We start from the raw sequence: 14,735 nt of genomic DNA, 5'->3' as shown, positions 1-14,735 counted from the left end.
CAGTGGCGGGGATCGAACCCGGGACCGAAGACGTTTTGATTATGAATCAAAGACGCTACCCCTAGACCACGGGATAAGTTATAGCATATTTATTTTACATTAATTTTTATGAAAAATATTTATTTACATAACAATCAGGAATGTAATTGTGTTGTTTACACTTGTGCACGGAAAAAGAAAGCATTTTCTTTTAATTTGATATTCATCACTGAACTAAGCAAGCAAATATTGCCACTCCACTTGTCCTTCGTCGGTGACAAAATATGCAACAAACTCATTCCTCACTTGCTTCGCGTCTTCGGCAACATTTCTACCCGTTCTTGGTAGCGATGTGAGTGGCTGGTGGTCTCTGCATCTCGCGGGTTCTATGGTCCCTCGTTCTATATTTTCATAATTGAAACTGACTGGCGGCGAATAAATTATGCGAGCTTCTCGATTTCTTCTTATGAAATCGTGGAGATAAATGCAGCACAAAGTTACGATTCTTGCTTTCTGGGGATCGAGGTGAATCGGTTTTCATAGAACACGAAAGACTGATGGTAATATGCCGAAGGCTTTTTCTACAACTCGACGGGCTCTACTGAGCCTGTAATTATATATTCTTTCTTTGCTGCCTTTGTTATGACTCCCTGGGAAGGGCTTCATGACGTGTTGTTGTAATGCAAAGACATCGTCAGCAAAAATTACGTAGGGTGTAGACAGTGTTCTTCCAGACACAGATTTCGACCCTGGTACATGCAGCGCACCTGATTGTTGGGCTTTGTTGAAGCTTGTACGATTAAATACACCTCCATCTGATATGCGTCCTTGTACTCCCACATCTGCATAAAAAAACTGGTAGTCGGCATCTACTAATGCTTCCAGCATGTGCAGGATTAACTATTTATACGCGTTTACCATCAAAAGCCCCTATACAGTGAGGAAAGTTCCAGCAAATCTCAAATTCTCGTGCAATTTGCTTCCACTGTGCTTCAGAATTCGGTACCTGAAAAAAAGAAACAAAAAATCTGAAGAATGTTTTTCCTTTTTTTTTTAGTGGACGTCGGAAGAGAGAAGTGGAGAGGACACAACGCTGGAAGAGGAACAGAGTACCTGCAGAGAACAACAGAGTACCTCAAGTACACAATAGAGCCTTCAAGTCAACCGCGGAAGAAGGCCAAAATTATCAATGGTAATCTAAACACAACAGATGATGCTGCATACGAGGTGCTCAAGCGCACTAACCAGCACAATCTAGGGAAAAAGGACGACAAGTTCACGTCGTTTTCAAAATACGTCGAATGTCAAGTGAGAGAAATACAGAACAGTAAACGTTTAACAATTTTACAAAAGAAGATACAAGATTTGATCTTCGAAGCAAAAGTGGAAGAGCTAGAAGAATTTGAGTGTACAAGTAACTGAATTGAACTTTGAGGGCCAGTCCGAAAATGTATATATTTTTTTCAGAAGATAACTGAAGTTGTCAAGTAGTAATAGCTTTTTCATTTTAAATTTTAAGTCTATTTTTAAATAAAAGATAGATAAAGATAACGGTTCCTACCTTAATTTCTCCTTGAAGTGCCTTTATTATTGCTTGACACACTTTTGGTATTATTTGACTGATTTTGGATTTGGAAATCCTATGCATGTACATCAACGAGCTATGTGAATCCCCAGTAACTAAAAAGCGTAATGTAACGGCAAGTTGTTCAGCAGGAGTTAAAGCATCTCGAAAATTTGTGTTCTTCAATGTGTAGTATTGGGCAGTCATATTTATTAATACTTCAAAGTCCGTCGTAGACGTACGAACAAAATTTTTGAAACCCTGTACGTCTTGAACTGGTAGGTCACTCATCACTGAACTGTAAGCTCCATGACTACACCGTTTATTGAGAAAATAACGCACCCACCATCTACGTTCCTTTCTCCAATTTTTATTCTCCCGTTTTACAATTAGATTCACAGCGCTAGCGCACAGAAATAAAAGGTCTGCGTCAGACGCCATGTTCCGTGAAACTGACTCGCTACATGTCGCCAGTGAGAAAGCTCTACTTGGCTACTTGTACCGTGCACATCTCCCTGGTCTAAGTCGCGATATACATGTGCCGGGTACAAATCTCCGCGACAAATCCCTCATTGTAAACGTAGCTTACGGATTTATGGACAGCCCTGCAGGATTCATGGTGTCACTTCCCTCCAGCAATACTTCAGACGCTAGTAAAGTACATGCCATGTCGTGTTGCGGCACTTCTGCGTGCTCGTGGGGACCCTATACGATATTAGGCAGGTGCACCAATTTCTGTGGCTCTTCAGTGTATGTCTGTGTACTATGCTCCGTATGTAAAATTTTTCTTATCGCATTAAATTTCCGGTATATTGGTACGTCTGCTCAAGGCATGATTGCTGTAACAGAATCGTAAATAACCACACATTATGCTACTGTATCTTTTGGGAATGGCGATTTTGTTTGCACATCAATTCTCACATCAGTGACAGATGATGTCAGTCTTTCATCATATTGATACGAGCAGTCGATGAAATGTATTGGGAACTTACGAAATTCTGTGTAGTTCAAGATAGAATTCCTCCATATCTCTCTCTGTCTCTCTCTCTCTCTCTGTCTCTCTCTCCCTCTCTCTCTCTCTCTTTACATTACGGCGATTGAAAACTGCAGTACTTTTCGTACGCTTGGGCAGAATTCGTTGTGCTAAATCGACTGAATAATTTTTTTAAAAGATATGTCGACGAATTCAGATATAGCTTCAACAGTTTTATGTTTATTTCATCGAATATTCCGCAGCCATTAGAAATCAGATCACTGTTTGACTGAAAATCTAAAATGGGATATCTTGCTGTTTAGAGTGCTGTATTGGGCCTTGTCCATGAACTAATTTTTGTTGCAATGCATTCACTTAAATCCCAGTGACGGAATGCCGGACTCGCATCATTTTTACTCTTTCGTGGACACTTGTGTACATGTGGTATTTCCCAGTACAGTTTTTCGAACACAATTTTCTAATTGATATCCGTTTTATCTGAGGTGATACAATCAGTGTCTTGCCTATTGCCAATCAGGACAAGTTCATGACGAGTGTTTAAAATAATCTTCCTGTAATTTTCTGCGAACTCAAGTGCCATACTGAATGGGATGCAGAACATGAAACTTCCATCATTAGCAACAAATTCATTTACTTCATCTCTCTTTCCACCAGCATTCTGCAATGTGATTGCCTCACTTGGCATAAAAGATGCATAGCTCCTTCATTGGCGTTGCAGTTCCTGAATTGCGCACGTGATCAATAATTTAGTCATTCTAACGATGCTGAGTCGCTGAAAAGAACTGAAACGCACAGGTTTTATTTAAGTCAATGTCAGCAGCTTTCTGTGTTCCTGTTTCATGGAAAAGTCTTCCTTCAATATTCAGATGACTCCCACAAGACAGTAGGTGCGTGTTTTCATTTTGAATTACGATCTGTGTGGAATTATGATATTCAAAGCGAAAACTAGTGGTCACATACAGTATATAACTAATCAGAATCTTCTTCTTCACTCACCACAGTCTCAAACAAGAGTTTACAGAGAATGATGATAGCATTTATAGCGCTGTCTACTCTAGTGGTGGTAATGATATTTGTCGATTGCAAGGAGTTAACACATTTTCGCTTGCTTGATCTTCTTCTATTCAGACGCAACGAGCTGCCTATTACGTTACCGTAAGTGCAACGGAACAGCTATTTCGTCATCGAAATCAACAAGATTTCCCTCTTGATCTGCAATTGAAACGTACCTTACCATGATTGGCATGTCAGTGGGCGGATTTGGTGATCACACAATCGTGTACCTAGATGGTTCTGTATGAAAGAACTGACGTAACGTTTGCAGAAGCAGTGTTACAGTCAACACATAGGAATTAACTTCCTGAGAATGTACTCGTTTTCTGCTGTCGTTAAGGCTTATTTATCAATCACATTTCTCTCAAAACCTAAAACTGACTCTATATTATTATCCAGCTTAAAATCAGCATATACATTATTCCTCATCTCATGTATCTGAGATTTTTATTGCAACTGATGTTCAGTTTTACACCGAGTTTTTCTCCACATCGTGTTTCTAGTAATTCTTGGCATTTTGTGATTCTGTCTCCCTGAAGAAGGGAGTTCATAAGTGCAACGTTTACAGGGTGTGGTAGATAAGTAATGAGACTGGCCGCCGCGCGGCGCTCCAGTCGCTCGCAGGGCGGTCTCCACCTGTACGTCACGTGGTGGGGGATCTGAGCTAACAATAGAACCGGTTCGCAGTCGCGTCGGAGCTCTGGTGCAGTGAGGGTCGAGCTTCGCGTATTACGTTGTTTGTGTGCCCGTGACACGTGTGAAAACGCTGAAGATGGATCGCTCGATAGAACAGCGGTATGCAATCTAATTTTGCTTTCGCTTGGGCAAAACTGCTTCGGAAACTTTTGCTACGATTACGGAGGCCTACAAAGAAGACTCCCTATCGAGAGCTCAAGTGTTCCGGTGGTTTAATGAATTTAAAAACGGGAGGGAATCCGTTGAAGACATGGAACGATCTGGACGCCCTTCAACGAGTCGTGTGGATGAAACGGTGGCCAAAGTGAAAGAACTCCTGGACTCCGACCGTCGTTTAAGTCTCAAAATGATCGCCGATGAGGTCTCCGTGAATAAATTTACGGTTCACCAAATTGTTACGCAAGATTTGATGATGAGGAAAGTTTGCGCAAAATTGGTTCCCCGAGTGCTCACCGCCGAACAAAAGCAACAACGAGTGGACGTTTGCCGTGAGATGTTGAATGATTTGGAAAATAATCCACACTTTTTAGACAACGTAGTAACAGGCGACGAATCGTGGACATTCCAGTACGACCCGGAGACGAAAGCCCAGAGCTCGGAGTGGCACACACCAGCATCCCCGCGGCCGAAGAAAGCACGAATGTCAAAGTCCCGCATCGAGACAATGCTGATTGTGTTTTTCGACAAGCGGGGGTTAATTCACAAAGAGTTTGTCCCTCAGGGGAAGACTGTCAATGCCGAATTCTACAAAGAAGTCCTTCAGCGATTGCACAGAGCCGTCAAACGGAAGCGACAGGACCTTGCTCAACGCTGGCGTCTCCACCACGACAACGCTCCGGCGCACACAGCGTTCCTCGTGACCTCCTACTTGACCCGAATTGGAGTTGAAGTTTTGCCACAGCCACCATACAGCCCTGACTTGAGTCCTCCTGATTTCATCCTATTTCCGAAGGTCAAAAGATGCCTGAAGGGTCATCGTTTCGACGATATTCCGAACATCCAACGTGCTGTCACAAAGGCACTAACTGGGTAACTCAAACGGACTACAGTGGGGCCTATGAAGCTTGGAAAACGCGCTGGCAACGTTGTGTCGACGCCCAAGGCGAGTACTTTGAAGAATATTAACGTTTTGTACAAATTGGATCAATAAATTTGTTTTTCTAGACTGAGTCTCATTACTTATCACCACACCCTGTAATTGTAACTCTGTGCAGAATTGTTTCTCAGCGTAAAATTTTGTTTGGAACTGTAGACAAATTAGTCTGAGTAAGGATATTTCGCATGTTTGATGAGACAAACATGACGTGGCGTTAAGGACAGAAGTTTTGACTTTTTCTGATAGACTTAACGTTAAAGATGTTGGATGGTATTCATTGTGATACTGTCAGTATGTGCTAAAAAACTACCTAATTTATCTAAAGTCCAGTCATACTTAGCTGTATAGTTTTAGGAGTACATCACTATTTCTGGAGGAGTTGGTAAATTGCTGAAGCTATCGAAGTGCTATGCAGCTTTACCTTTCTTCTTGTACGATAACCAATGTGAGCCAGGTTCACTTTCCGCTGAGGGTTAACAACCACATTCTCATATCTTTTGGGAGTTTTGGATAAATTTTCTCTCTCAAACACCCACAGAAAATGTGATTCTTTTTTTCAATTTTTGACCCTAATAAAGTCAAAATTAATAAATGCTCTTGTTGGAAGAATGCGTAAGGAGAACCTTTTTCAGTCAAACGTAGACCAAACCCGTTTTTCCTGTCGATTCTTAATCCCTTCACAAAGTGCTATTGCTTTCATAGTATGATAACGTCCTTGCATCTAAGCTGACTGTTTGTAAGCAGCTTTTGCATATTTAAGAGCTTCAGCTGTCTCCACTCTACCCCCAGCTAAACCTCCAAGTGCTGATAATGCAGCTAATATTGAAACGAGAGGTAATATCCCATCCATTATTATTATGATACACTATCAATCCAGCGATTTTGCTTTTGGAGCAATTAGTAAAACAATTTTAAGAGCAATTTTCTGAACTTCTATAAGATTATTGTCCCGACTTCATACACGTAAGCCTTCCAAACTGTTTTAATTATTTTGTCCATTAAATTCTCTTCAGTCTTCTTTTTCGTATTTTTTTTTCGTACCCATGTCCATTTTAACCTTAGCTTTTATTGCACCAGTCACTGATTAGCGGTTAATTTTTCAATGAGCTTAGCATCTTTTGCTTTCACTCATCAGCCATCATTTCTCAGCCAAGATCTGGTATGCTCAATCTTTGTCTGACGAACTGTCGGTGTATTGCTTAAGTGATGTCATGTTCCTTGTATGCTTAATCTCGTAGATTGACTCCTACATCGCCTTTATTAATGTAGTCGTTTCTTCAACCGTGTTCCCGCCTGCATTATGAATATCCAAATATAAAAAGACCTGTGGTTACGTTGTTAATAACATGATTGAGGAGAGATTCACTTTGAGTCTTCTCCTTGTTCATTGCTGAACTCTATGGCACGAGTGGCGTACTAGAATGTAGATCATGAGCTTATCTACTGCCTCACAAAAAAAGTTAAGCGCACAGGACGGGGGGCGGGGGGCAATGAATGAAGTGTAACTTCATGGGCTAAGAGGGTAGTATACAATATTATATTAGCGATCATAAAATCTAATCATATTTACAAAGGACTTGGCAGTATAAGCCCACATGTCAGTTTGACGTTGCACCCCATGTGGCCAGGATGCATGTAGTTGATTCACTTGGTAATGATGACCTTTGAAACAAGGGACTGATGACCTTGCTGTTTGGTCCCTTCAACCCCAATCAACCTCGCAAAGAACTTGGTAATGATGGTTTGTGAGGTGGTTCCACATATTTTCCGTTGGGGGACAGAACTTGGGGGGGGGGGGGTCTTACTGGTTGTGAGGTAGTTCGTAGTCAACCAGGCAGTTCGTAGAGACATGTGCCACGTGGATGAGCACTGTCCCATCGAAAAATGGCACTGCAATACATTTGCAAAGGCGTAACAGATGAGGACGCAAGCTGTCCTTGACGAGCGTTCTTCGTAGCCCTCTCAACCAGTACCATCCGTGACCTGAAGTCATACCCAGTGGTACCCACATCATGATACCACGGGTAATACTGCTGTGCCTCTGCAAAACGTAGGAAGAGTAGGGACCTGTCCCATGTCGCTGCCATACGTACCGGCAACGCTGTTCCTGGGTAGTCCAGAACTGTGATTCATTCATGAACACAATGCCATTCATCAACAGCTGATACTTCCCAGTCACGACATCACTCCAAATACAGTTTGTGCTGTGGTAATACCCTAGTCCAGGCTCAGGTAGCCTCTGACCAGTGATGTGGGATGGCACAGAATGTTGCACAGAAGCCCATACTTGTTCTGTGGCGACAGAGCTCCTGGTGGTCAGACCCGATCAAATGGAAGTTCGTCGACGAGTTCCTCTGTTCTAACATTCCCATGTTGTCAAAAAATGGGCCACTGTCACATCCGAATGCCGCAAAAATCTGGATATTGGACTATTCGACCTGCTGGCCCAATCAAGACCTCCCCCCCACCCCTTTCAAACTCTGACAGGTGCTGATAATGCTGAGAATGAAAGAAACACAGAAGGAAGAGTATGAGATATTTTGAAAATAAACATGGTATTCTATGGGTATCCTTCAAGTATATGCATGAGGAAGCTCACGTTATGATGGAAAGGTAGAAGACCTATAAGAAAAGTTAAACATATTAGGTCTACAACTTCGTTTCCGTCGTTTTGCAATAGACGGCAGTAGCGACAAGTGGGGTTTGGGTGGTTGGTCGTAGGTGTAATACACTACTGGCCATTAAAATTGCTACACCACGAAGATGACGTGCTACAGACGCGAAATTTAACCGACAGGAAGAAGATGTTGTGATATGCAAATGATTAGCTTTTCAGAGCATTCACACAAGGTTGGGGCCGGTGGCGACTCCTACAACGTTCTGAGATGAGGAAAGCTTCCAACCGATTTCTCATACACAAACAGCAGTTGACCGGCGTTGCCTGGTGAAACGTCGTTGTGATGGCTCGTGTAAGGAGGAGAAATGCGTACCATCAAGTCTCCGACTTTGCTAAAGGTCGGATTGTAGCCTATCGTGATTGCGGTTTATCGTATCGCGACATTGCTGCTCGCGTTGGTCGAGATCCAATGACTGTTAGCAGAATATGGAATCCATGGGTTCAGGAGGGTAATACGGAACGCTGTGCTGGATCCCAACGGCCTCGTATCACTAGCAGTCGAGATGACAGGCATCTTATCCGCATGGCTTAACGGATCGTGCAGCCACGTCTCGATCCCAGAGTCAACAGATGGGGACGTTTGCAAGACAACAACCATCTGCACGAACAGTTCGGCGACGTTTGCATCAGCATGGACAATCAGCTCGGAGACCATGGCTGCGGTTACCCTTGACGCTGTATCACAGACAGGAGCGCCTGCGATGGTGTACTCAACGATGAACCTGGGTGCACGAATGACAAAACGTCATTTTTTCGGATGAATCCAGGTTCTGTTTACAGCATCATGATGGTCGCATCCGTGTTTGGCGATATCGCGGTGAACGCACATTGGAAGCGTGTATTCGTCATCGCCATACTGGCGTATCACCCGGCGTGATGGAATGGGGTGCCATTGGTTACACGTCTCGGTCATCTCTTGTTCGCATTAACGGCGCTTTGAACAGTGGACGTTACATTTCAGATGTGTTACGATCCGTGGCTCTACCCTTCATTCGATCCCTGCGAAACCCTTCATTTCAGCAGGATAATGCACGACCGCATGTTGCAGGTCCTGTACGGGCCTTTCTGGATACAGAAAATGTTCGACTGCTGCCCTGGCTAGCACATTCTCCAGATCTCTCACCAATTGAAAACGTCTGGTCCATGGTGACCGAGCAACTGGCTCGTCACAATACGCCAGTCACTACTCTTGATGAGCTGTGGTATCGTGTTGAAGCTGCATGGACAGCTGTACCTGTACACGCCATCCAAGCTTTGCTTGACTTAATGCCCAGGCGTATCAAGGCCGCTATTACGGCCAGAGATGGTTGTTCTGGGTACTGATTTCTCATGATCTATGCACCCAAATTCCATGAAAATGTAATCACATGCCAGTTCTAGTATAATATAATTGTCGAATGAATACCCGTTTATGATCTGCATTTCTTCTTGGTGTAGCAATTTTAATGGTCAGTAGTGTACAATAAGCTTAGGCATCTGTAAACGTAATGCCATAAACACATTAGTCGATTTGTGATTGCATCATAAGGTTATTCTCGATTAAGTACGTCAACTTACGTATCCATTTCTCGCCATTTACGGGAAGTTTTAATTTTTTGCTTTAACGTGAAGAAATCTGCGGCTGTGGCTATTAAAATGTTCCAATGGTGATGGAACTATTAGTGGAAGAACGTGCAGACAATCTTTTCAACGCCATAAGAACGGTGATTTTGATGTCGAAGACTGGCATAGCACTGGAAGACAGAACGTTTTCGTAGCTACTGGAACAGACGAAGACTTTCACAGGACATCATTATCGAAACCAGCTGATGCGTTCGAGCCCAGCACTGAAACACAAACGACCACGATACAGCGATAGACACGTAAAGGTAATTTTGCAGCAGATCTGTGCTCGACTCCATGTTGCAAAACCCATCAAAATATACATGGAAACGTTGACATGAGAAGTCCTATCCCTCCCGCCGTATTCTCCATACGTTGCTCTCTCTAAGTACCACCTTTTTCGACCAATGACCAGCACTTCCGATCACATGAACAAATGCAAAATTGAATCGATTCATGGATCCCCATAAAAGACGCCCAGTTCTTCCTCCACGGGATTGGTATGCAGTCCGAAACATGGGAGAATGTTGTGGTCAGCGATGGGCAATACATTAATTTTTTTGTAAGTTTTTCACAATAACGCCGCGAACTTCGAGAAAAAACGGCGGAAGGAAATTTGTAGACCTAGTATATGTCACAAATACCACAATATATTGACAAGGAAACATTTAATGTAAGTACAGAACAAAGGTCGAATCGGGACGTGAACAGAAATAGACGTGTAGATGGCATACGACGCCTTCTGGACATTTGGCAGAAGGTCATAAATAATGGGGACGATTATATTGAAGGTGTATAGCTATAACTACTTCTGCCAATAAAGTCATTTCACAGGAAATAATAGTTCTAATAAATTTGTATCCAGCCATTTTAAGTGGTGATGTAATGGATTTTGGTCCAAATAATCGATTTTTCAAAAATATTATTTTCTTTATCTACACAATTTAATCGATGTTGTATGTGAATTTTATCGTGATAGCAGCTTTAGAAATGCCTTTAAATTGCTGAAGTGATTAACTCTGCACTGGCAGCCACTCCCACCTTTTCCGACGTTTGCGAAACTGCTTGCTTGGGCGGAATTTTTGTCAGTGTGAAGGCTTTTTTCTTTCGATATCTTTGGCTCACATCTATTTCTTTGCCTGAAAACTTTCTTGCAAGTGGTTTATGTACGTTTTTACAATACTAACACTCATAAATAGGTGGAAGGTTGAATTCGCAAACCTTTACTTGGAAGTCAAGATTTATGCATAATGGGTAGTGGAAAAACAGTGTTTAGGAAACGGAGGTTTTGTGGAAATCGGTTTACCAACCAAAAAGAGGAAGCAGCTCGAAATGAAGAACATAAGCTCTCAGCTTATCCACTGACAAAAGACGAATGCACAATCTGTGGCCGAAAGACGATTGCTGTAAGTTCAACAACAGAAATGAGAGGTATTCACATAAACACTCATTACCAGAACCTGTTATAAACGCAATTAAGCTCACATTCAGGTTTCTTGCAAACCCTGATTTATTGAGGATGTGTTCATGGAAAGACACAAAATGCAAATGAAAGCCTCAATAATTTAATTTAGATTAGATGCTCAAAAAGGACATTCTGTGGAGTTTAAGTACTCAAAATAGGTGTCTATGATGCAGTTTTTGTTACAATGACAGAAATAATGGCAGAATTGAAGTGCTGAAGAGAGTTGGTATAGATCCTGCTGTGTTTACAACAAAAGCATTTTACATCATCGACGAGATCAGGGTCAAGAAAGCTAACAGATCAGTGTCTTACCTGTAGATACAGGCTACACAGATTCCAAGGGGAGATAAGGGAGACCTGGAAGATGAGGAGTATCAGTATGGAGGATTTTAATATTGAGGTAAACTTATTACATGTAAAAGTATGAGAAAAAAATCATTGAACCTCATTTTCTCTTTTTTACATTTTTTACGTTATTAGAAGGCAGTGCTCGTAATGTATATGCTGTAACGCTATGAAATTTTCAGGAACTGATCACTGCATGTTGCTGTCTCGCTGGAAGTAAAAAATACGAGATCCTGCAATTACATTCTGATTTTTAGATGATTGTATGTAGAAAAAAGTTAATTTTGGATGTGCAGAAATAAAAACTCTGTTAATGATATAGTTTGTACCATAAATTAATAACTGTAGTTCAGTGGTCTTATAACCTTCTCAGGACACTACAATAAAATTTTCAGATTAATTCCATGATTAGAATTTGAGTTATGGCTTTTTATAGAGAAGACAATCAAAAATTAAAAATAAAGAAGATAATCAAAAATTAAAAATTCATATTCCTGGCAAAATATTAATCCTGCATGTTGTATTATATTTTTCCGCTAAAACACAGCTCTTTTGATTTACATATGCGAAATTTTGGTTTTGCACATTGATAAATATGGCTGTAATGATTTTTTAAATGAATTTTTGCATTTTCTGCTACGTATACCCATTGACTGAATTTCTGTTTATAAGGTACCACATAGTGGAACTACAAGACAAATTAATATACGCTCCCTAGAGGAAGATTGTTGTGGTTCTGTGTATAATTCGCTAGAATGTATAGTTCTCTCAGATAGTCATTGGTTTTAGTTATGACTAACTGCTTTTTCAGGAGCGAATGTGAAACTAATACACTACCGGCCATTAAAATTGCTACACCAACAATAAATGCAGATGATAAACGGATATTCATTGGACAGATATATTATACTAGAACTGACATGTGATTACATTTTCACGCAATTTGGGTGCATAGATCCTGAGAAATCAGTACCCAAAACAACCACCTCTGGCCGTAATAACGGCCTTCACACGCCTGGGCATTGAGTCAAACAGAGCTTGGATGGCATGTACAGGTACAGCTGCCACCATTGACCAGACGTTTTCAATTGGTGAGAGATCTGGAGCATGTGCTGGCCAGGGCAGCAGTCGAGCAATTTCTGTATCCAGAAAGGCCCATACGGGACCTGCAACGTGCGGTCGTGGATTATCCTGCTGAAATGTAGGGTTTTGCAGGGATCGAATGAAGGGTAGAGCTACGGGTCGTAACACATCTGAAATGTAACGTCCACTGTTCAAAGTGCCGTCAATGCGAACAAGAGGTGACCGAGACGTGTAACCAAATGGTTCAAATGGCTCTCAGCACTATGGGACTCAACATCTTAGGTCATAAGTCCCCTAGAACTTAGAACTACTTAAACCTAACTAACCTAAGGACATCACACACACCCATGCCCGAGGCAGGATTCGAACCTGCGACCGTAGCAGTCCCGCGGTTCCGGACTGCAGCACCAGAACCGCACGGCCACCGCGGCCGGCAGACGTGTAACCAATGGCACCCCATTCCATCATGCCGGGTGATACGCCAGTATGGCGATGACGAATACACGCTTCCAATGTGCGTTCACCGCAATGTCGCCAACCACGGATGCGACCATCATGATGCTGTAAACAGAACCTGGATTCATCCGAGAAAATTACGTTTTGCCAGGCGCTCCTGTCTGTGATGCAGCGTCAAGGGTAACAGCACCCATGGTCTCCGAGCTGCTAGTCCATGCTGCTGCGAACGTCGTCGAACTGTTCGTGCAGATGGTTGTTGTCTTGCAAACGTCCCCATCTGTTGACTCAGGGATGGAGACGTGGCTCCACGATCCGTTACACATATGATAAGATCCCTGTCAACTCGACTGCTAGTGATACGAGCCCATTGGGTTCCAGCACGGCGTTCCGTATTACCACCCTGAACCCACCGATTCCATATTCTGCTAACAGTCATTGGATCTCGACCAACACGAGCAGCAATGTCGCGATACGATAAACCGCAATCGCGATAGGCTACATTCCGGCCTTTATCAAAGTCGGAAACGTTACGGTAGGCATTTCTCCTCCTTACACGAGGCATCACAACAACGTTTCACCAGGCAACGCGAGTCAGCTGCTGTTTGTGTATGGCAAATCGGTTGCAAACTTTCCTCACGTCAGCACGTTGTAGGTGTCGCCACTGGCGCCAACCTTGTGTGAATGCTCTGAAAAGCTAATCATTTGCATATCACAGCATCTTCTTCCTGTCGGTTAAATTTCGCATCTGTAGCACGTCATCTTCGTGGTATAGCAATTTTAATGGCGAGTAGTGTACACTTGCTCTTGTTACATCAAGGAAATAATATTCGTACTGCATACTGTTTGCCCATGAAATGCAAGTCAATGTCAATTCCATTTATGACAAGTATAGCTGTAAAAGTTGGTTACTTGCTGGAGATGTTGCACAAAATTACTTGAATTGAATTAATATGCTTTTTGCAGTAGTAGATCATTTTCTAAGAAATTAAGTACGTTAAAGCATGTGTATTAAATTCATATGTTACAACAGATATTCAATATGTTATTTCAGTCTGTAGGTTCCACTGTATGACAGCATAAGTTAGCATTTACAGCGTATCGTAACATATTAGTTGTATTGCAAGGCACAGTTAAATATGGTTTTTGTGTATGTGAGGAATTACAGCGTATCATAACAAATGATTTGTATTGCAAGGCACCGTTACATATGGTTTTTGTGTATGTGAGGAAATGGAATAAAAGATTCAGTGTGATTTGGAACTGATTATATAGTAGGCGTATGTGTGAAAATGAAGAAAAGCATTAAATGTGATTTATAACTGACTTGTTGTGTGACATGATTTGTAACTCATTTACTGTGTAAAAATATAAAAAACATATATCAGTTTTATATATTTCATCCGAAAGAGCGTTCTGTTTAATAGGAGTTGGACCATTAATCTGACACATTATAATTCTTGTTAGTGTTGCGACACTTGAGCGTCAAACTTCTTTTTTTAGTGAAGTGTGCGTGCGCGTGTGTGCGTGCGCGCGCGCGCGCGCGCGCGCGCTCGCGCTTGTGTGTGTGTGTGTGTGTGTGTGTGTGTGTGTGTGTGTGTGTGTGTGTGTGGGCACGCGCACTCCCATAAAGTGATGGCAAAAAATCCCATCACCAGTAAGTTGTGCGAGATAAACGAAAGTTGGTAGGCGTGGATCATCTGAAGGATGATGTTTATAGAAACTTCG

General features: G+C 42.1%; 1 protein-coding gene across 17 annotated transcripts in view; it reads left to right on the top strand.

The window, feature by feature from the left end:
* The window catches only part of LOC126210400 (gastrula zinc finger protein XlCGF52.1-like), a 261,120-nt gene that overhangs the window by 170,954 nt on the left and 75,431 nt on the right, over positions 1–14,735 (top strand). For 2 of the 17 annotated variants that reach the window (XM_049939634.1, XM_049939632.1), the window contains exon 7: positions 1,037–1,530. The exons of 11 other annotated variants lie outside the window; for them this stretch is intronic. In XM_049939634.1, the coding sequence (XP_049795591.1) occupies positions 1,037–1,175 (139 nt within the window). In that variant the 3' untranslated portion in view covers positions 1,176–1,530. Of the gene's footprint in view, positions 1–1,036; positions 1,531–11,653; positions 11,686–14,735 lie in introns of those variants that run through there. 4 more of the 17 variants (XM_049939633.1, XM_049939641.1, XM_049939640.1 and 1 more) reach the window with 4 other exon arrangements.

Source organism: Schistocerca nitens, chromosome 10 (genome assembly GCF_023898315.1).
Source record: "Schistocerca nitens isolate TAMUIC-IGC-003100 chromosome 10, iqSchNite1.1, whole genome shotgun sequence".
NCBI lineage: Eukaryota > Metazoa > Arthropoda > Insecta > Orthoptera > Acrididae > Schistocerca > Schistocerca nitens.
Note: the sequence above shows the minus strand (reverse complement) of the source record. Positions and strands in the feature narration are given on the sequence as shown.